The sequence below is a fragment of the Haliotis rubra genome, unplaced genomic scaffold, assembly GCF_003918875.1.
Source record: "Haliotis rubra isolate DU_JTF1 unplaced genomic scaffold, ASM391887v1 Scf94, whole genome shotgun sequence".
Taxonomy (NCBI): Eukaryota; Metazoa; Mollusca; class Gastropoda; order Lepetellida; family Haliotidae; genus Haliotis; species Haliotis rubra.
The window spans coordinates 2211234-2235261 of NW_025767679.1; the positions used below are offsets into that span (position 1 = coordinate 2211234).

General features: G+C 40.9%; 1 protein-coding gene across 1 annotated transcript in view; it reads left to right on the forward strand.

Moving 5' to 3' along the window:
* The window catches only part of LOC124264741 (supervillin-like), a 172563-nt gene that overhangs the window by 121054 nt on the left and 27481 nt on the right, over window positions 1-24028 (forward strand). The window contains 7 exon segments of the mRNA XM_046699511.1: window positions 1383-2986; window positions 6856-7023; window positions 7320-7553; window positions 9909-10586; window positions 12799-12922; window positions 20065-20302; window positions 21841-22537. Coding sequence (XP_046555467.1) covers window positions 1383-2986; window positions 6856-7023; window positions 7320-7553; window positions 9909-10586; window positions 12799-12922; window positions 20065-20302; window positions 21841-22537 — 3743 coding nt within the window.

Sequence of the window (24028 nt, forward strand, 5' to 3'; positions counted from 1 at the left end):
TACATTTTCAACATCTCTATAACTTGGAGGCCTACGATGCCGAAGCTTTGTGTGATTGATCCCTGGTATAGAGTTACTAATAATTCTCATGGATATCAGATCCAATTTTAAACATGGCGGCTATGTTTTGGAAACTGTTAATGGCCATGTTTTTTCAACGTATTTAAATTTGGCTTACAGGTAGTTTGTAGTGGGGTCTGGTATGTATGCAGTAGTATTCGTGTTGACCTTGATTCCCCAATATTGCATTATAGTGGGTTACACCAAAGCGAAAATTCCATTATTGGCAACCCCAAAAAGTAAATAAAAAATTGTAAAACCATATTACCATAAACCAGCTTGCAAGCATATTTCATTAAATAATCTCTATCTACCTGGGATCAAAATTGCAGTATGTAGTTTTTTTGCATGTGGTTGCTTTTGGAATAAACATGTCTTTGAAAACAAGTGATTTGTGAAACACAGGAATCGGCTTTCACTAGGATAGTCCAGGCAGAGTTCCACAATCATACATCTTTTCATGTTTCAGAAAATAGCAAAATTAGTTTAATCAAACCCAAACTATTAACAGACAGGCCAGTACCAATTTAGTAAGTGTGTCAGCTGCGTCTTGGCTGGTCAGAACCGCCATTGCTTTGGCCAGCCTTTCGAAACACTTCAAAAGTGGTTTCTTTATTTTGATGGACTACTTGAAATGTGCATCACTCGGTCATTCTTTGTAATACTGACACTGACCTTTGCAGTGGAAGGAGCTTTGCTTTTCGAGCATGTTCCCATATATATTCTTATCTTGTTTGAACGATTTTGTCATGCAAGTTTATTCTTGCATATATTTTCTTAATTCACTATAGATATTTGTAACAAAAAAAATTGTTGAAAAGAAATGTTATCAAATTATTACTTCATGAGTCAGGTGAGCTACAGAGCCTTGTGGCTCAATTTCTATGTAAGTTTAGATTTGAACGATTTATATTTTATGTGACATCCCAAAGTAAGTGGTGCAATGTTAGATACATTTTCTGTTATAGAAAGTGTAGAACTTCATTGAATCTTTATGAATGTATTGTTTATGTTTTGTTATGCCTTTTTTCTCCCTGTCCTTGCACCACATATTTTGTAATTAGTACTGGTAATAGTTTTGAGTGATGTAGTGAAGTTGAGATTTCGTGTTATCTACCTTGTTAGCATGTCGTGTTTGAGCATGTATTTTCATTGGAAGCACAGACTTATTCAAACATAATGAAGATGCTTTGAAATAGGATAAACTGAATTCAGGTTTGAAATAAATGCTTAAAGTAAATGTTTTGAAATATATTTTTTTAATTACAAATAGTATTGACATTGATTTAACATGTTTATGAAATTGGATGTTTTCTAAATAGGGTCCAAGTTCTATCACAATCAGCCACACTGGAAGAGAAGAAGGAAAGAAAAGATTGAAGGAGACTACGTCTGATGATTCCACCTCACATCTTATACGTCCATTGTCTCACAAGAAGGATATATCTTCTCTGATACAGAGGTTTTCCAATTCTGATGCATCCAGTTCTGAAAAGTCTGACACAGAAACAAATATATCAAGGAGACGTGTGTTACCTATACGTAGGCAGGACCCTGTCGTGATAAGCAGCAGCCCCAGTGATGAGTCTAATACCGAGAGTTCAAGACGTACACCTGAACGTACGCAGAGTCTACGCATACATGGCTCAACCGAGACCACGGACAGTAAAGTTCAAAGGACAGGTAGTTTCAAATCAGATTTCATGCGTAGAAGGTTTAGTGGTGACACTGATAAACCAACCCCAGAACTGGCCGATGTTCTGGGGAAACGTAGCAATATTGTTGAAAAGCAAGAAGAGGAAGACCGAGTGAGAAATGCTGCGAAAACACCATCAAAGTACGAGAAGGCCGATACATGGAAGGCAGCTGAGGTGGAGGAGGTCATTGCTGATGGTGAAGTAGCTGCTGTCTTGAAAGCAAGGCGAAAGCAGACTGATTCACTGTCTGACAATGAAACAAAAGAACAGGATAATGATTCATGTAATTCATCAAACATATCGGAGACAAAAACCAGTTTAAAAACTCTTGATTCCTCTCTAGCACTATTAAACAGGGTCACAGAAGAGTTGGATAGTCCTGCAGCCCTGTCATCAGACTCAGAAATACTGGCACCTGTTCCACTCGTTTTACAACGCAAAAGGTCAAGTCAGGAATCAATCTCAGAGGCAGAACAGCTGATTAAAAGTGTTGAATCCTCCATCACATCACGCACATCAGCTACCATATCAGGCACCTCTGTCACAAAGGGAGATAACTCTAAAGAGCACAATGTCAGCAGACAAACCACCAGTGATTTTACAACTGAAAGCAAGATAAGGGGAAGTTCTGACAATGTGGGAGATACTGGAGATGTTTCCATTACGCACACCACTCACAGACGTGCAGGCAAGTTGGACCGTGAGGAAGCAGACTATGTCATGCCTCTGGATGAGAAATGGGTTACAGATAGAAAGAGAAAAGATAAACATGATCAAAGTTCCATCTCACCTTCTAAATCATATCATGGTGATACAGATAGTGGTAAGACAAATAGAGACATCATTGGTGGAACCGAGGAGTTAACAGAAATTAGGGAAAGTGCCAAGAAATCATCTAATGAACTCGACCCCATTACCAGCAAAAGTGTGGATTCTTTGAGGATTGACACTGGGCAGGACGCGTCCTCTGATAGGTATTCTTCATCCAGTCTACGCAGAGCGGAATCTCTTAAGGATACCTCCATCAAGAGGACAGATTCATTGGAACGCAGGAAAGGTATTTTGAAGCGCACTCCATCCCTACCGAAACAGCCAGCTCGACCAATTGTAGACCCTGAACTTGCAGAGAGGTTACGGAGACAGCGAGAAAAGGAGAATGACTTGTCAGATGAAGATGAGCATAAACGTACATGCATGTCAGTTATTGAGGATATACAGGAAGTTCAAAGGTGAGGAATTATGCTTTATAGCAGTATTTTAGTTGCATAAATAGAATGATATTATGTCACTGTTTCATCAAAGTTAACATTTACCTTTATGAGATACTCTCACTGTTGCATAAGGAAAGTGTAGAAATATTTTCAACAAAATGGTTTTCATAAGAGAAAGAAATCTGTTAATTCTTTCTGATGAAAGGATGATAAAAACTTGCAACAGTCCTCAAGTCCTTGCCAAACTCCCAAAGGCTCAAATATTTCAAGAAATGCCCTTTTGATATAAATTATCATTGTAATTAGGGCTTTGACATAAATTATCATTATAAGGACTAGTGAACTAATACTAATATGTCCCTGAGAGACTGGCAGTGTGGGAGTTATGTTTTTTCAGAAAATAGAACTGCTGGAAATACTGAGAAGACAAAAACAGCAAACAAACCTACTTATTACTTTTGGTTTCAACAACAACAACAAACAGCTTTGTGTAAACTGCATTTAGTAGGTTGTTGTCTGCTGGTCTGAAACCCCTAGTTACACTTGTCTTATTTGGACATCAGCACACTGGGTAGGAAGTCTTGTTACAGTGTGTTATTGTGTGTGATATGAAGTAATCACATCTGACACTTAAGACTCCCAGATACCTGGCCTTGTGGAATGGATATGGTCTGTGGTTACTGGAATCCATGACACACCACATGTTCAATCTGCAGTACATGGTAGTCACAACTTGCTTGACTATAAATACTGTACAAGAATGTGGAAATACGATGCCAGCACCATCAAGTGCAGCACACCAAGTACGTGTCCTGTGGTGCATGCTGCCCCTGTATATCAACACAGACTGTAGAACCAAGGTAGGGAGGGATCACTGGAGGTTGGGAGGGAGCTGGGAGCATGCTCCAGAGAGGGCACCAGCAAGGGGAGGAGGGAGATGTACATGTCTAATACTGTATGGGGATGCAGGTGTGTGAGTGTACGTGTGTATTAGTGTTCTCCCAGTCCTCTATCAACACTATCATTAACATGTATTCAATTTTTTTTTCAAGTTTCTTGTGTTCATATGTCCTCTTCAATGATTACATGCCTTAAGAGATTTTTTTAAACCTAATTTTTTTTCTTAATCTTACTCTGAGATGCTTGATAACTGGGTTGGTGGATATATGTCTGTATCCTTTCATGATGATGACATGTGCTGCCTGGAAGAGATATAGCTTATGTTTTGCTCAGGCTCTCCCAGTGAGAGTGGAGGGTTTATTAGCCATGGTTGAGTTATTGTCTAATCACTTCCATACCTTCACCTTACAGCAGTGCTAGTAGGGCAGAGTTTATCTGTGTGCAAGGTGAGGGATGGGATTCCACCTACATCATGTAGAGTCTTGGGGAGACAATAAATACACTAGACTATAGGGAGTGAAATCACTGTTGAATTGTGCACAAATGGCTTGTTAGCAATTGAACCTTGTGTCACAAGGTAGGTATTTTTAACTCATTAGGTCCTAAAGTGACATTATGAATATTTTGATATTGTATAGCCAAAAGCCTTGAAATATTTTCCTGATATTGTCAGTTTTATGCCTTATAGTACTGTTTCGAGTAAATGGTAAGATAGTATTATGTACAACTCACTTCCTTCTCATAGTCTGTCTAAATATTACTTGGAGAGGTGGTGGGTATGTCGGGATAGTACGGGTTGGTGACCTGTGTGAGTCTACACAATACCTGTACCTGAGCACAGTCTGTGTCAACATAGAACTTGGGTGGGTGACCTGTCTGTGTCTAGAGGGTATTTGGGTGTGTAACCCATCTGTGTCTGAAAGGCTTTTGGGTGGGTGACCCATCTATGTCTAGAGGGTATTTGGGTGGGTGACCTGTCTGTCTAGAGGGTACCTATCAGTGTCTAGAGGATACCTGTCTGTGTCTAGAGGATACCTGTGCCTGTCTACGTCTAGAGGGTATTTGGGTGGGTGATCTGTCTGTGTCTAGAGGATACCTGTCTGTGTCTAGAGGGTACCTGTCTGTGTCTAGAGGGTACCTGTCTACGTCTAGAGGGTATTTGGGTGGGTGATCTGTCTGTGTCAAGGGTTTAGCTAAGGGTACTTAGGTGGGTGACAATTTGTTTTGATAATCTCTATCATTGGTCGGCTTGGTATACTCAAAACAGTGCTGTAGGTGTCCATGACTGTATTAGTTAAGAGTAAGATGTTAACGGTAGGCAGGACACATACTGTAAGTGATAATTTGAATCTTCTTTACATGAACAGTGATGGATTTACAGGAGTAAATGTATTCCAGTGTGACTAAAGGACTCAATTAAGTTCATAAATAAGGCAACTTTCCTTTCTATACCGGAACATTAATTAGCACAGGTTACCTATTCATGTTCCTTGCATTTAAAGTGAAGATCCAGACTTACTGGGAGAGAGACATTTAGACTCCAAGTGTCCAAGTTCCATTTTGATTATCAACTGTATGACCATTCATTTTAAATAGCGTGGAGAGCTCTGCAATCCATATTGACCTACCACAGTATTCAATAAACGTATTAAAAAAATTTCTTCTAGGACTCCCAACTCAAATGGTTAAACCAAACAACTCAGAACAAAAAGCCTCAGTGTTCATATGTATTCTTCACAGAAATGCGTGAAGAATTGACAGACCTTGTTTGACAGAATATTATTCTGACAAACATGGCCTTTGTCGGAGGTATGTTGAAAGCTCTGTAAATGCACAATTGCATGCATGTGTATATACAGTGTGCAGATAGACACCCAGCAAAGGCAAAATGTTTTGTGATACTAACAGTGCATTCAAATACTCTTCAGTAATCTTTGTTTGTTGTTCAGCTTTATTACGACGAAGCCCATTTCAGTCATGGAGTTTTGTAAAGAAGTTAAAGACTGCTAGAGGACACTTGTGTTATATATGTGGAAACCCACATACTTTCTGTGTTGCACTGACTGGGCCAAAAGTTGGCCTTGAACACGTGGATGTTTACAATGAAGGATCATACCTTTTAAATAACACTTTGTTTAATGATAATGTTGTCCTGTTGACCTGATTCCTTTCTTTCTGTTTTGGATATTCAAAGTATTCACTTTCAAATTTCAGGTTCTAAAAATAAAATAATTTTCATTTTGGAAATGTTTTAAGTTATTCATGGATATGAAATAAATGAAAAATCCAATTCCCTTTAAAGCAGACAAACATGAAAGAATGAAAAATGGGGATATTGTTTTCAAATAATTGTTCATGCAATTTTTGTTGGAGTTTGGAGGCAATTTTTGGAAGTAACAAACGATAATGCAACTACCCTGGTTTTCAAGTTTAGTTTCCATCGAGCTGTTAAGCTTCACACTGATATGTGTTGGCCAAGAGGAGATTTGAATCACTTACAAGATAAGGCAATATTGGCCTTATCTCCAGAATTTGTCTACCACCTCAGCTTGTGAAGTATTTATCCATGAGGCTCAACTAACGACCTATGCTGTAAGGGGAGATAATTCTGTTTACAAAGATGATTTGGTGGTAGAGTGCATGTTTAAGATAATGTAGGACAGTTGGCAAATGAAAACATTTCTAATACTTTCATGAAGAAATTTGAATGATAGACATAGGTCTGTTGTGTAGACTGATATGTGTATTAAGTGAAATCATTTATGTCTGTGTAGTGTAATTATTTTAGTGGATTAATGTTTGGGTATTAGAGTAAGAGTAAGGCAACTACCTTAGGCAGTACATAAACAAAATCAGTTTTCCCAACACAGATTGGAATTTGTATTTGTTTCTGTGATTGTAAATTACTTTGTTTGCTATGTCACATCAGAGTATAGAATATAAGTTATCTGCGGACAGTAACAGAAAAGACATTGTGTGTGTTGCAGGAGGGAGAAGAAGGCTGAGGGTTCAGATGACAGCGACGGGGATGGAGGAGTAAAGTTGTCGGTCTTTGAGAGGATTTCCCAAATGGAGAATAAACTAGAAGAGGAGAAGTTCGGCTCAGCAAGGTCAAGGTCAGGCTTCACAACACCTAAGTCTGCGCAAATATCATGGTAAGAATATCAAACAAGCATTGTCTGTAGTAATGTCCTTCATGTACATTTCCAAAAGTAACGTAGATAAAAGACACTTGATCCTGTGACTTGTCTTTTGTATAATGCTCATGAACAGTCAGACGTCCTGATCGATTTACCAAAAAGTTTATGATAATGCTGTGATTGTGAAATTATTGTAATGTAATATTTTGTCTATAACATTTTCATGGGCAGCAGTTGATTATTAGCAAGTATGTTAAATGAAATTGTTTTGTAAATACAATAATATGCACTTATTGTGTTTTTATTTCAAGGATGGAGAAATCTCGATCAGAGTCCAGCTTTGACTCTGGTTCCAGTCATCGACTAGTGTCTGGAGAACAGCTGATGGAGAAACTTAATGTGCTAGCAGAACAGACAGATGTCATTGACCTTGCTGGCAGCAAACCAATCAGTGAGAGACGACAACAATTCCAGCGCCGTAACCGTGACGATTGGAGGACAAGAACACAACCAGTCACCATTGAGGAAATTCATGCTGCAGACAAGTTAGTGAATGTTCTGAAGTTTTCCCTTTCTTCTGGGTTTAAGTTTGACATATTCAGATTTGGTTAAATAACACCATATGTATTTTTAACAGTTTTTATCTGTGAAATGGGTATGAAGATTGAAAAAATTGACACTTGAACTTTTGCTTTACTTGGAGATGCAGCTGAATTCAGCTCTTTATGACAACTATTTTGTTTTGCTTTCTTAATGTTGGTGATGGGAAAGTGCTTTTAATGTCATTCTTTTCTTTACCTGTTTCTTTTGAAATTGATGTTGTTTCAAACTTCCTTTCCTTTCTCAACTACTGAAAATGGTCAAAATGACAATAGATGTTGCACACTAAACCAGTGATAGAATTTAGAGTAGAATATGAGCCGTTAATCAGTGAAATAAATCCACATGGACTACCTGGGATCAATTCAGCAGTTGATTAGGTCAGAGACTCATTTGTAGTTATTCCTTAAGTGAAATCTATACGTATATAGTTTTGAAAGACACAAGTGATCTGAAAACATGCAGAACAGTGTGATGTAGAGACCTGTCGTATGGGACTGAAGTTACCAAACTTTTGGGTGTTTGAACACCCTCCATTTCTATTGTTGAAACATAAGACATGCAGTACTGGTGAAGTTTGTGAGAACAGCCAGAGATGTCACATTGTCAGATTTGGTTAGATTTGGGATTTTCGCTAAAGAATGCAAAACTCTAAAGATGCTTGCCAAAACTTTGAGATGGAATATGTATACAGGCATGTAACATTACCTGAAACAAGCCCTAGTCAGGATAGTGATAACATGTACAGATACCCCCTAAAACAAGCCCTAGTCAGGATAGTGATAACATGTACAGATACCCCCTAAAACAAGCCCTAGTCAGGATAGTGATAACATGTACAGATACCCCCTAAAACAAGCCCTAGTCAGGATAGTGATAACATGTACAGATACCCCCTAAAACAAGCCCTAGTCAGGATAGTGATAACATGTACAGATACCCCCTAAAACAAGATACCCCCAAGCCCTAGTCAGGATAGTGATAACATGTACAGATACCCCCTAAAACAAGCCCTAGTCAGGATAGTGATAACATGTACAGATACCCCCTAAAACAAGCCCTAGTCAGGATAGTGATAACATGTACAGATAACAGTGTACAGACAGATACCCCTAAAACAAGCCCTAGTCAGGATATAGATAACATGTACAGATACCCCCTAAAACCCCCTAAAACAAGCCCTAGTCAGGATAGTGATAACATGTACAGATACCCCTAAAACAAGCCCTAGTCAGGATAGTGATAACATGTACAGATACCCCCTAAAACAAGCCCTAGTCAGGATAGTGATAACATGTACAGATACCCCCTAAAACAAGCCCTAGTCAGGATAGTGATAACATGTACAGATACCCCCTAAAACAAGCCCTAGTCAGGATAGTGATAACATGTACAGATACCCCCTGAAACAAGCCCTAGTCAGGATAGTGATAACATGTACAGATACCCCCTGAAACAAGCCCTAGTCAGGATAGTGATAACATGTACAGATACCCCCTAAAACAAGCCCTAGTCAGGATAGTGATAACATGTACAGATACCCCTAAAACAAGCCCTAGTCAGGATAGTGATAACATGTACAGATACCCCTGAAACAAGCCCTAGTCAGGATAGTGATAACATGTACAGATACCCCCTGAAACAAGCCCTAGTCAGGATAGTGATAACATGGATGATAGCCCTAGTCAGGATAGTGATAACATGTACGGATACCCCTGAAACAAGCCCTAGTCAGGATAGTGATAACATGTACATAGGATACCCCCTAAAACAAGCCCTAGTCAGGATAGTGATAACATGTACAGATACCCCTAAAACAAGCCCTAGTCAGGATAGTGATAACATGTACAGATACCCCCTAAAACAAGCCCTAGTCAGGATAGTGATAACATGTACAGATACCCCCTAAAACAAGCCCTAGTCAGGATAGTGATAACATGTACAGATACCCCCTAAAACAAGCCCTAGTCAGGATAGTGATAACATGTACAGATACCCCCTAAAACAAGCCCTAGTCAGGATAGTGATAACATGTACAGATACCCCCTAAAACAAGCCCTAGTCAGGATAGTGATAACATGTACAGATACCCCCTAAAACAAGCCCTAGTCAGGATAGTGATAACATGTACAGATACCCCCTAAAATATTACTTGCCATCACACTGATTTGAGCTGCTGCCCTTTTGCATTCATGGTGTAGGCAACATCCAAATTTCCGTCCACCTCTGATATATACAGGGCATCAGTGTTAAGGACCTGGTAGCTTGATGTTCAGGATGCGAATCATGTCTCCTTTCAGTTTGGAGACAGTGAGTGCCTTCCGTTCGCTTATTCGTAAAAAGACTACCATCAATGCATACAATCAGATGCGAGACGTTAATAAAAAAATAAGTCCTGTTGGGAAGAAATGTGAATTTCCTCAGCACATATCACCTGATAAAAACAAGCGTCGGACTCGAAACCAAAGGCACAAAACTACACCTGTCACAGCAGCAGAACTTAGTGCCATTCCAGAAGGTGAGACAATGGAGGGAGATAGGTCAAAGATGGGTCACGGAAACCGGGATTCCACTACAGACTCAGGAATCTTGTCTGATGCTGACAGCCTGCTTGGAAGAAACTCCTCGGAGAATTTACGTAGTTTGACACTGGAGATGGACCTGAATGAAGATGATCCAGCTAGAGGAACCGTTTCGTCCAAAATGTCCATGTTTAAGGCAATGGAAGAGAGGTCTAAAGCAGAAAAGGATAAAGCAAAATCTGCCAGTGGTGCCAAAAGATATATTGACCGGAAAAAACGAGAACGGTCTCGAACCCAACCTGTAACAGAAGATGAAGTCAAAACGGCAGCTGAGATCTCAGATCCTGCAGAGGAGAAGAAACCAGAGGTGAACATTCCAAGACCTCGAGTAATCTCCAGGGCAAAGTCAGTTGAACCAGGGGAAAGCTGTGTTGAAGAAGAGGATGAGCTTGTTGGGTAAGAGACTTAGCCCCACCTCATCCTCACCTAAGTCTCCAGCCTCAAAATTAACACTATCACTACAGAATGCCAACTAGTGAAAGGGTTAATTTTGTAATTGCCTGTTAGCAATCCCAATCTGTTTGTCAGCACCTTAGTGGGAGTCATGTCCCCTTTTACAATCCCTGACGTTAACATTAAGTGCTTCTGGTGTGGTGACTAACTGTGAGTAGTTTTAACACTGTGTGACACTTTGTGTGAAACTGCACTGAGCTCCTGTAGACATCATCCAGTACTAACAACAAGTCATTCACGAACCATATACTAACATTGTAGGTATCCTCACAATGCACTGGTCCTGGATCGCAGTCTCTAGTTTTACATAGAAACACAGTAGATAGGTGCCATTAGTAGGACTAGATGAAAGCAAACATGTTGATGTCATAATACAGCACAAGAACTGAGAGCATTGTTAAGTTAGGAGCAGTTGTTCATCATACACATTTTAGTAGATTATGGGACAATTGGCTGGAAAGAATTTGAACCGATGTTGTCTTTTGCTGATATGGACAACATTCTTTTTTTGACACTGCACAAAATATATACATGGAAGAATAGTTTCGTTGGCAGAAATGATTGAACTGTATCCTGTAGGTTCATATGTGGCAATCCAGTAAAGAGAAACTGTGTTATGCATTGCTGCACATCATTGTTACATAATAACTAGTTCAGTATTTATTCTAGAATGGCATGCCTATCATTTTATGTTTGTGTACCTTTACTTTCTTTTCTTATTCATTCATGCATGGTTTTGATCGGCCATTGTGGTTGCATGTTCTTAACTTCATTGATGACACTGATCTCTCTCTATATATTTAGCTCAGTCAGGGTTACTTCCCTTTAACCGTGAGGCTTGACTGATGCAGTACTGAATTGTACACAGGGTGCAATTGGCCATTGGAAATAGGGATTAAAAGCATCAAGTCCAGTTCAATTAAACATGGAAGGGGTGTTTTCTTGTAGTAGCCATGGAGAAGTCAGGCAACAGAAATACATTCCTACTGATTTGATGGTATGGCTTTTTGGCTCCAGTCTGTGAAATCCATGAACCGAAAAGGAGAACATGTAAAGTAACATCTAACCACATCAATCATACTTGAGGTACTGAGTATCGCTGAGAAGTATGAAATGTGACTACCTTCTGTATGAAAGTTATTGTTATATTGATATATTCTGATGCATTTTAGTTTAGAAAGGAAGTGAATTGATGTTTCAGTATTAAAACAGTGTTTTCCATATTAGTAACTGAAACGTATCTGCACAGCAAACTCGAAATCATTTTTCTGCATGAGTGAAGTCATTCTATAACCCCCCTTGATGTTAATTGTGAAAGACTCCATAGCTTCAGTCAGTCAGATAGACAGGTAGTGTGTGGTGGTCAGAATATTTCAGGCCAGTGAGACAGTGGTATGGTTGAGTGACCTGATAGTAAAACATGCCAGTATATATGGATGGGTAGCTCCTGATACTTGACTGATGGGAGGACAGGGAGGCCCTACACACAATCAAACTGTGCCTTATCTTGTGTTTAAATCCAGCAAACTTAATAAATATATAGAATGTAGAAATGTCCAAATACAATATCCTGTTGGTTGGCTAGTGACTCCATAAGGTATTTTGATGTGTATTTTTATGAAATAGAAAAGAAAAGAAATTGCTTTTGTCTTGTGTAGGAAAAGCATAATTTGGAGTTTGGCAGATACACATTTGAGCATTAGTTATGCTTTGAGAGAGAAAAAGACCAGTAATACGGGAAAGAATTCTGCCAACTAATACATTATTTTAGGTTTTTCAAGTCTTTTAAATGCAAGGAAGGAGTTGAAATAAGTTTGAATTGATTTTTGATCTATGATTGTTGCCAGAAGTGAGTAATATTTCTGAAGAAGTAGTTACGAATTTTGACTATAAAAACTGCTTGAATAGCCCTTCAACTTTGTTTCTAAAGGTCTGTATGAATCCTGCATGGGCATTAAGTGTTGTCGATATGATTTGATAGTATGAGTATGTCTTGGACATTCTAATCACCACATGATCTAATGTTGAGCATGTAAATGGAACTTCCATCTTGTAATTCTTGCAAGATGTTGTTTCTTACACTGACCATGAAAAGTGACCGAGAGAGTGGGTCACCCTGTAGAGAGCCTCTATTCAGTCCCATTCTGTATATCAGGCTCAGCTTGGCCGAAAAAGTGAAACTCTTCACCCAGAAGAAAGAAGAAAAACCTCTGGCTCGTTCAGATGCCCCTGTCCCAAGGAGACGAGCTCGCAAAAACATCTCCAGATACAGCACTCAGGTAAATAATTTAATCATGATTTTTTGACAATATTGAGTTTGTTTTGTTTTTCATGTAACCAAATGTATTTATATAGGCAGGAAATTTAGCATGTGTGTACATATGACAAATGTTCACCCTTAACTGGTGATACAAAACCAGATTTGTCAGACATGTTCATGTGAAAAATAGGGCTGTTATCTTATATCAGCTGTCTCCAGGTATTGACAGACAGTCCTTAGATAACGTCAGTCTACCCTGGGGTGTGGTCAGGGCTGCACACCCCTGTAATGTTGTGGTAGAAGATTACATTTGGTATTAGAGGTGACATGCAGGACGGGATCTCAGGTCCAGGGTTGCTATAGCTCACTAGAGGATTGGTAACAATCCTAATCTCATCTATATGGAAGTCAAATTGTCATTCATTCAACAGGGGCGTCATATCTTTGAAGATTAATTTTGTAAAATGAAGGTGATTTGAAATTTGATTTGAAATTCATTCAGGTTTCTTGGTGGTAGATGGTTGGGTAGTTTCTATATTTCTGCAGTTATTTGCTTGATTAGTTCAAGCAATTGGAGTGTGTGTTTGGGAAGTTGTTGTATTGCTTTGATGTGTGTTTATTGTTGCGGTTAGAGTGTATCGGATTTCTGCCATTGACACAGTTGTGATATCAAGCAAGGAAACAGATAATATTATACCTGAAGCTGCATATCTATTACCTCTGCACTTGATATGGAAAAAAAATACTTGCCTTTACTTCCTGGTTTTGTCGATGTTGTTGAAAGCAGCGGCTATGCAGATATTCGTGCTCTCCTAGCAGGTGACATTTATTTCAGCTTATATTCTTGTCTTCCGTAGGTGATTACGTGTTTGGTAATGGTTGTATTTGGCAAAATGTGAGGCCTTTTGATGTAGTGTTGTAAGAATTTGTGTGATATGTGAGCTTGTACCCATGCTAGTCATGACTAGTGCAGGGATGAGTGTGTCTAGGTTCTGGTTCTAGATCGCTGCTTTATGACTTTATGACTGGTCTGGCACAACAAATGGTATAATTTGTTGACTGTTTGTTGCCCTGTTATGCTGCTAAACAGCTTAAACGTACATGTGGATTGGAACAATGGCAGTCTATAATTGAGTCTGTCTCACAGTCCCTGAACCACATTATTTTCCCCACTGCCAAGCCCTATCTGCAGTGCTAAAGCCCTAAATAAAGCAAGTCTTAGATTTCCTCAGGTTCTGAATCTCTGGTCTCCCTAGGGCTCCTTTTCAATATAAATGGGCTTGTTTGTTACTATCAAAATTATGATATATTCAGAGACTAAGCCATGGTCTATCTATAATTAGCAGGGCCCTGTTCCTCAAAGCGATTGTAGCGCTACGACAGTCGTAAGTCTATATGAAAGTATGGGAGTTACGATCATCTTAATGCTACTATCGCTTTGTGGAATGGGACCCAAGTTTCTTCAGCTGATTTAGACCTGTATGTTTCACCAGTTAGAGAAGCTGTTGTTATCAGGACAAGTTAATCATATGGAGGAATGTGAAAGTGTTGGCCCCAGTGAAATCACTGCTAGGGGATGATGGAGGGTAACTTTATATGGGGGGTTAAAATTGAGTCAATATTGGATGAATATTCAACCATATTGAAGTTTAGAAGGTTCATTCAGGCAGCTGGAATTACTGTAAGATCAAGGCACATGGTGTGTAATGTAGATCGCTTCAGGATATAAGTTGTCTGTGTACATTAGTGGTATATGTCACAAAGGTTCATAACCATGAATATGATCATGTCGAAGGCACTTCCTTTTATTTGCCTTAATAACACATATATTTCAATGTTATTAAGGTTAATTTTTAAACTTATCCTATCTCACGGTATGCATCACTCTTCTTCTTCTTCGACCATGTGTGGAAACGTGCTGTAGGCTAAGTTGAATCAAACTTTCTGGCCTCTGATCCCTGACCTCTGCCCCACTCCACAGCAGGACCTGTCAGTCATCTCAATAGGCGTGCAGACCGCTCTGATGATCACTTGACAGCCTGCCCTTGTCATTCTCTTTCTTGTCACCAACTGCTGTGGACGTGTGTTATGCTCTGTCTGCCACTCGTCTCTACTTTTTTATCATGAGGGAAGAAATTGGTCTTCTCAGTAGAGATAACACTGTGACAATTACAGAAGTTTTTGATTTTCCTGTCACTGATCCTCACACACTGTACGTTGATTGTATCGGATGGTGTGACAGGCCTCACCGTTGCTCTTATTGTGCCAATTTGGACAATGAAGCTTTCTCCGTTATCGTGGAATGGACACAAGACGAGTGGCAGACAGGGATCGTCGGAAGTTTTCCTAGGGTCTATCATCATCTCAACATTCGAAGTGAGATCGTCCGTACTAAACAGCTCGCCGTTTATCACCATCACCGGACGAAGATTTCTCGATGCAGCATCGGATTCCTAACTCAGCGAGAATTACGTTGGGTATTCCGACCCAGACTTCGAGTCCAGTGTCAGGACAGGATGACTCCCCCTACTCGGCAGTGAACTTCATTCTTCGTTGTCACAGTTCCCGATTGACAATTCTACTGTAGTGACTTTTCTCAAACACCTGATACGGCATTGTCAGCGTTTACTGGCAATGTGTCTCTAATTAATGAATCGGCATTAAACTTACCTACAATGATTTATTGCAGTGCGCGCTTGTCCACAGCGATCCCTCCAACTCCAGTGATGATATCAAGTACAACAATCCCTGTTAGTTCGGCGTTTTCTGTCTAGTGCCTCGCTTTCATTCCGTGTTACGCTCCAGTGCATCGATTATGTATGGGTCGAGTGTACTCCAGTGCGTCGTTCTCACACAATTCGACGCTCCAGAGCTGATCTGCTGCAGTACGCTTCTGTTTGGTTCGTCACTGCAGGCCAGAGCGTCGGTTCAGTTCGGTACGGCACTTTGTACCAGAGCGTCGCTCTCACAAAGGGAGAAGAGGCCAGTTCTCCATTTCACTTCAGTTCACCGCTCTCGCTCATTAGCCCAGTGCGCTGCGCTGTTTTTGATTGGATCAACACTTCAGCTCAGCGTGCCTTTTCGATTGGATCAACGCTTTCGACCAGTGTTCCATTTTTGATTAGAACAACAATTCAACCTTGTGAACTGTTGTTTGATTTGCAGTCCAGTACACCATTACTGTATGGTACGACGTTTTAGACGAGTGCATCGGTCTCGATTGACTCAGCGCTTTAGATCACACTGCAGAACCGGATCACAGTACCGAACCAGATCACCTATACGATCCTGATCACCGAACCATACCAGATCGCCGCACCATACCAGATCGCCGCTCTAACAGTATTCGCCGATCCGATGACTGGTCGGACAATGCAGCAGTAGTTTGGCACATCAACCGGATGGGGTCGACAGGGTCTCCTCAACTCCTGCAGTGGACACAACGGTTCTTCCAGTTGGTGGACACTCTCAACATCTCTGTTCGAGCCAACCATATTCCAGGAGTGAAGAACGTCATTCGGGATTCTCTGTCCCGTCCGATTCGTCCCTCTCCGACAGGATGGAAGCTACATCCATAGGTGTTCCAGACTTTCTGCCTCCCGCTGACGACTTAGACAGTGGATCTATTCGCCACCCGTTTCAACCACCAGCTGCCTCTGTTTGTGTCTCCGATTCTGGACCCTGTTGCTTGGGGTCACGACGCTCTAGCCATCCCTGGGGACGACCAAAATGCGTACGCGTTTCCACCAGTGGCCCTACTTCCACGCATACTACTGAAACTCCGCCCAACTCGGCGGATGACACTGCTTTTGGTCGCGCCCTACTGGCCGGCCAGAAGTTGGTTCGTAGATCTACAAGAAATGGCCGATCCAGAGCCTGTACACCTTCCCGATCGTGTGGATCTCCTGGTTCATCCGCACTCCGATCAGCTGCTTTGGTCTCCGCTCACACTCCATCTTCACGTTTGGCGCATCTACATAAGTCGCTAACTGCTAAGGGATATTCTAAGCGAGTCGCTACTGCCATCACTACAGTGCATCGTACCTCCACTAAATCACTCTATGATGACCAGTGGAAGAATTTTGAAGCGTACTGCTGGACGAAGGGTATAGCATCTCCCACTATGGCGTCACTACAGATGGTTGCGGTGTACCTTCAACATCTTCGAACCTCCAGGAAGCTTAAGGGTTCTACACTGTCTACCTACCTGGCTGCTCTTAACACCGTTATTGCACAGACCTCGGGTGTGAAGGTATCTACAGTTCCTGAGCTCCAAACTCTCCTCGGATCTTTTAAACTTGTTGATCAGTCCTGTAAGTTCTGACCACCAGCTTGGGACCTTTCCGTCGTGCTTAATCATCTTACGTCAGCGGACTATGAACTTTTGGAGGACAAGGACTTTGAACATGTCTCCTTTAAGACCTTCTTTCTCACGGCTTTGGCTACTGCTGCCCGCATTTCGGAGCTACACGCCCCTCGACATTTCCCGGGTGAGTTTTGAGAGGTCAAGACACGCTAAAGTATTCCTTGGGTTGAGATGGGACTTTGTCGCCAAGAATCAACTCCCAGGTCAGCCGGACCGCACGTTTACGATCCTGCCGCTGTCCACTAAATTGGGTCCTGATGACGCGGAAGACCTTTCCCCGTTCCCAGTTCGGGCATTGCGGATATACCTGGCTGCTTCTAAGGAACAACGCAGGCTGCGCAAGAGACTCTTCATCCCGTTGTCTACTGCCTCTACCTCAGAAGTCTCGCGCACTAATTTGGCGTTCTGGATGAGATCCACTATCCTGCGTGCCTATACTTATGCAGACCTTCTTCCACCCTTGACGGCGAATCCTCAAGAGACCCCGGGCCTTAGCCTCTACCATGGCGCTCCATCGGAACTGCTCCAATACAGCCATCATGGAGGGATGCTTTTGGAGATCTTCGCCTCACACTATCTCAGAGATCTCAGTTACGGACGTGGAAGGTCTGCACCAGTTTGGTCCTTTGGTCCTGGCCCAGCAGCTGTCATCTCCCCGTGCTCGCAGATACGAAGTAATCCTTTCTTGCGTCGGTCTTGCTCTCTGTACCTAATAGAAGATATCGATGTCATCCACATCTTGGTACTGTTTTCGTTTGGGCATAGACCACCTCACCTAGGGAACTAGGGCGTGTCTGCACTGTCATAGATATGACTCAATAGACTGAGAGGCCAGTCTTGTGCTACATGCAGAGGTGGTCGACACTCCGCTTACTGACCTCTACTCTTCGAGCAATCACGTCAGTGAAGTGTTGATTTCAGATTACCTGCATGGTTTTCGAAGCGTTCTGCTCCTAAGTCCTTTCTCGCCTCTGGGAGGGAGATTGGTACTGAACGTTAAACAAGTTGAGCAACCGGGCTATTCCCTCTTCACCGTCTCCAGCGTGTGTCTGTTGGGGGTAGTTCCGAAGCAGGGACTGGCCAGATTAAGGTCTTCGACTTTAATTCACTGGGGTTACTTGATATATCGCGGGGAGGCGGGGTCTACTTGCCAAACTGCGTCCTTTTGCTTGTCAAAAGTTGCGGCTGAAAACCACATTAATTCGGGAACGCCCACTCGCTAGAGTTTTTGTGCTGTGTAAGCCAAGGGGTTATCCGAAGCAACCTATCACAAGTTCAGAGTTAGCATATCGGGAGTTGGTGCTTTCTCCTGGCGTCCTTGTGTTATGCGACCTCACGGTTGTAGAGTTGACACAGGGTAATCTGCGGCCCGCCTTCCAACCATGGGATAATGCATACCGTGAGATAGGATAAGTTTAAAAAATTGGAAATTTTAACATCAATTGTATATTTATATACTTATCCTATCTCACACGATGGATGCCCACCCGACCTACCCCACATCACAGATTACTGGAAGCTCCAAGACAAGAATGACAAGGGCAGGCTGTCAGGCGATCATCAGAGCGATCTGCACGCCCATTGAGATGATTGACAGGTCCTGCTATGGAGTGGGGCAGAGGTCAGGGGTCAGAGGCCAGAAAGTTTGATTCAACTTAGCCTACAGCACGTTTCCACACATGGTCGAAGAAGAAGAAGAGTGATGCATACCGTGAGATAGGATAAGTATATAAATATACAATTTATGTTAAAATTTCCAATACTGCGTTTTGTTATCCCATGTATGTCACCCTCAGTAAAACATCTCTGAATGTTACCCTCAGTAAAACGTTGCCATATAACATCAGAAAACCCATGACAGCATCAGCAAACCACCCTTGTATGACAACTCCTGTAAAACACCCCTTTATGACAGCATCAGTAACACACACCCACACCACACCCACACCCCAATGGCAGAATCAGAAAAACCCTCCTGTGACAGCATCAGTAAAACACCCTGTATGACAGCATCAATAAAACACCCCTGTATGACAGCATCAGTAAAACACCCCTGTATGAAAATCAGTAAACCCCTGTATGACAGCACTATTAAAACAGTATGACAGCATCACCCCTGTATGACAGCATCAGTAAACTGACAGCATCAGTAAACTACCCCTGTATGACAGCACTATTAAAACACCCCTGTATGACAGCATCAGTAAAACACCCTGTATGACAGCATCAATAAAACACCCCTGTATGACAGCATCAATAAAACACCCCCATCAGTAAACTACCCCTGTATGACAGCACATTAAAACACCCTGTATGAAGCACAGTAAAACACCCTGTATGACAGCATCACCCTCCTGTGAAACTAAAACACCCCTGTATGACAGCATCAGTAAACTAAACACCCCTGTATGACAGCACTATTAAAATGGCTGTGTATGACAGCATCAGTAAAACAACCCTGTTTGACAGAATCAGTATAACACCCCTGTATGACAGAATCAGTAAAACACCCCTGTATGACAGCATCACAAAACCCCTCCTGTGACAGCATCAGTAAAACACCCCTGTATGACAGCATCACAAAAACCCTCCTGTGACAGCATCAGTAAAACACCCCTGTATGACAGCATCAGTAAACTACCCCTGTATGACAGCATTAGTAAAACACCCCTGTATGACAGCATCAGTAAACTACCCCTGTATGACAGCATCAGTAAAACACCCCTGTACTTTGTCATCTCTGACATGTTAATAACAGTCTTCATTAGGCATCAGTAAGTTGTTTTGTGTTGCAGCCAGTGACAATAGAAGAGGTAGAGAAGGCTGCGTCACTGAACCGTGTGTCCCCTCTGGCAGCAAGTTTGATCAAGCCTCCAGATCCGGAAATCCTGAAGGGTCTTCCAATCAGTGCCCAGAGAGAGCTGATGGCACAGCATGCCGAGGCCTGTCTCTCACAACCAAACTCCAGGCCAGGCTCCAGACCAGGCTCCAAGCCAGGCTCAAGGAGAGGCTCTTCACATGATCTGGAAGATGGTAAGTTTATTGAGACATGATTCTTATCAAATGAATGACAATTTGGTAGTTAAAAATGTTGTATTCCAAACAGAAAAATAGGATCAGGTACGCAACACAGCATTGGGTACCACTAGTAAAACTTAAATAGGATATGTTTTATTAGTCTTCAATAAATCATATGACTGTCCTTGACCAATTATCATGACGGATGACTTGTTTGACAGCAAACAGATGTCCCAAAAGCTTTTCTTAGTTTTATGCTATAAAAAGCCTTGAAATTCATGTTCATTCTTCTTAATATGATCATGACCTGTGTATATACCTGGATCCCCTTCATCAAGACATTCCTGTTGATTGTGTCAAAATAGTCTGACATTGGGTATATCCAACAAAACTTGCTAAACAAACCATTTCATAATAACAGCTCACAGTGTCAAACCATGGACATTTCATCGGCCTGTCAGTTTTGAAGAAAGTGGGACTACAAAGTTGACTTGTGAAACATGAATAACATAAGCATCAAAATGTTCAAACAAACATCTTTGAGAAATGTATTTAAAGTAAGATTTTATCATGTTTTGCAAGTGTGGTGCTGTATATTTAAAGCTGCCAATGATTGTGTATAGCTTATGACTAAAGAGCAAGGTCCATATTGGCCCTCTGACAGACACCTGTTGATCCCCCCTATCTGAAGAGATGGCCAATGGTATTGAGCTGTCTTATACAGGCAACCTCTAAGTTCTAGGCACACACAGGGACTGAAATAACATCATTCATTGAACTGCCGTAAGTGTTAGGTTAGAGTTAATATTAAAATGACAGTACATATTTGACTTTGGTACCAAATATGGAAATAGAATGAAAGAAAATTCACAGGCATTGATAATTCTTTCTCTTTTTTAGTAAATAATGATAGTAATATATTTAGTAAGAAAACAGACACATCAACAAAAAAGCAACTTTAGGAAATATTAAACTAAGACATAGATGGAATTAGGTTTTAGAAACATTTAGATATGTTTGGACTCCTAATTCTGGACTAGGTAAGGCTACTACTGATGCTATAACACTGCTAGCACCTGCGTGAGCAGACCATAAAAGGACACTATTCCTAGTGACAAAGCATGCCCTCTGTCCTGACTAGACTGCCTAAAGTAAGTTGTGTGATGTGTTGACCCAAACCAGCCAGATCACATCTATCAGTGACAGGCTGTATCACATACTTGCTCCTGTACACAACAGGTTCCATTACTAGTTCGTGTGGGTCAGGATGAGAGGCATTGTACTTGGGATTAGCATGTCTTGTTTTTCAGATTAATGTCATCAAGGATTACTTCCCAGAATCTGTCATGCACTGAAATGGTTATATGAATACTAATAATGGAAGAAATATGAAAAATCATGTTGTCACTCTTGCATAAATTTGACAAAAAGAAAGAAGTGGGAAGAATGTGTCAGCTTGATTAAATTGTTAATTTTCTTACAAAACATGCAGTTATTAAAAGATATATTTACTTGTATTGGTCCCTTACAAACATGAACAACTACTCTTGCAGAGACAAGTGAGAACCTCAAGGGTGTGAGGAGCATCTTGAAGCAAGAGAGTGGACAGCTCAGTCCTGAGTCCGATGTGAAGGGCATACTTAAATCAGAGAAGAACAAAAAAGACACTGAGCCCCGGGGTATCTTGAAACGGGGAGATATAAGCGATACTAATTCAAAACAATGTGACAGTGAAACTCACAGTATCTTAAAACAGTCAGAGCTGGTGTCCAAAACAAATAAGGACTCAGAGCCAAGATCGAGCTTGAAGCAAACTGAATCAGAGTCATCAGCAGACACTATTGACCCAAATCGAGGGATTTTGAGAGCTTCAGATTCCAGATCAGAATGTGAGCCAAAGGGTATACTGAAAGGTGAATTATCAGATGGCCTCGATGTAAAGGGAGTGTTGAAAAAAGAGCTCAAGGGAGATAAATCTGTAACGGAACCGAGGGGGATTTTAAAAAAAGAAGGCTCCTTTGAAATACGAAAAAGTGAGCCAGAGAAGAGTGTTTTGAAAAGTTTAGACTCTAAAGATGAACGAGATCACAGCTTGAGGAGTATTTTAAAGAAAGAGCCATCCAAAGAGAATGTTGATGTGGAAACAGGTAGCAATGATGGGACACAGCCACACCTTGGAGATGTTGATGATCAAGAGGAGGAAGCAGTAGAAGACCACATCAACAGAAGACGACCTCGTCAAGGGGACAGGTAAGATCACGTTCATCACCTCATTATAGCATGACTGTGATTTCTAAAAATGTTGATGTCATTTATTAAAGTAATTGAAATTTTGTTTTATGTTCTTAATTACTAATTTTGAGTTGTATAACTGCATGACTGTGGGCTGTTGTGTTTGAATGTGTAAGCACACTGTTGTAAGTTGACTTTCGCTGAATCAGAAAGTAATGAAGGTGAACCAGTCTTCTTAACCGGAAACACATTGCAGTGTCAGCTTGTGTGTTTCCTCTGTTTCTCTGCTGTTCTAACTTTACTCCAGTATAACTGAATTCGACATTCAGCATTTCCTGTTTCAGTATCTTCTAATGATACAAATAAAACAGCACTAAAATCTTGTGGCTATCGTCATAGCTAGTCGTGTTTATCAGATTAGATTGATATTTTATCAGATGTCGGCTAAATGTCACATGAGTAACTTGGACTGCATTTGTCATACCTAGATGCTCAGTAACATCACATTGAATGGATATATGGATCTCCTAGCTGCATAATTATGAACTTTCTGGAATCTTGACATTGATATCCCATGTTAATAGCTGATGAATTACATTATCTCTGGTGGGCTGTATTGAAATGGCATCCTCATTTGCTTATTTGAGGATGTGCATTTGCCATGTGAAATTGTGCTTGTGAACTGTGAAATCCTGTAATGTAAACTGATTGTCTTACGTGACACTTTTGTTAAAGTATGTCCATCTAGTTTGTCAAACTCAGCTGTCAGCCATTCTAGAGGGAGGCCTATTGCATAATGGAAACATGGCATGGCTTGACTGGTCACCTCTGTATGACTGTATGATGGAGGTCAGCAAGGGTGCTCTCTCCTTCCTTTCTTATTAACACACTGTGCGGAAGTCCCTGGTTAAGAGGTTGGATCATATCTGGGCCATAAATGCTGAGTTTCTCCTTTGGTTATTGACGTGTTAGAGGCTTGGCTTGTTATTTACATTTAGTAACTGTAAATGTAGTTTGAAACAAAGATGTGCACCAGGCATTATGGATGTATCTCCCAAGGGAAATTTGACTTACTCCGTCAAAGGTAAGTTAGGTATATTATGTGTGCAATTAGGCAAAGCATGAATATACAGTATACTGTAAAACTTGACAAAATGCTGTCGTACATTTAACACTTTGACCTGTGGTAGATAACATTCATTTGAATTTAATGCTGATTATATTTATGTTTGGTATCGTATTTCTCCTGTTGCCCCAAAATAACACATGAATGAAATATGCACTAAAAGTTATTTTGGAAAATGACAGATTTCAAATGTTTTTCCCGAAGATTCATATTAGTTATTAGAAATTGTTTTAATTAATATCAATTGCATCATAGTGGATATTTGTAATTATAATAACGTAAACTCTGAATATTACTGAAATTTGTGGCAGATATATCTAAATAGTAAATTACAGCACAAGTACTGGGCTTCCTCCACAGTGTTGACAAAGGAAGTACAGTTG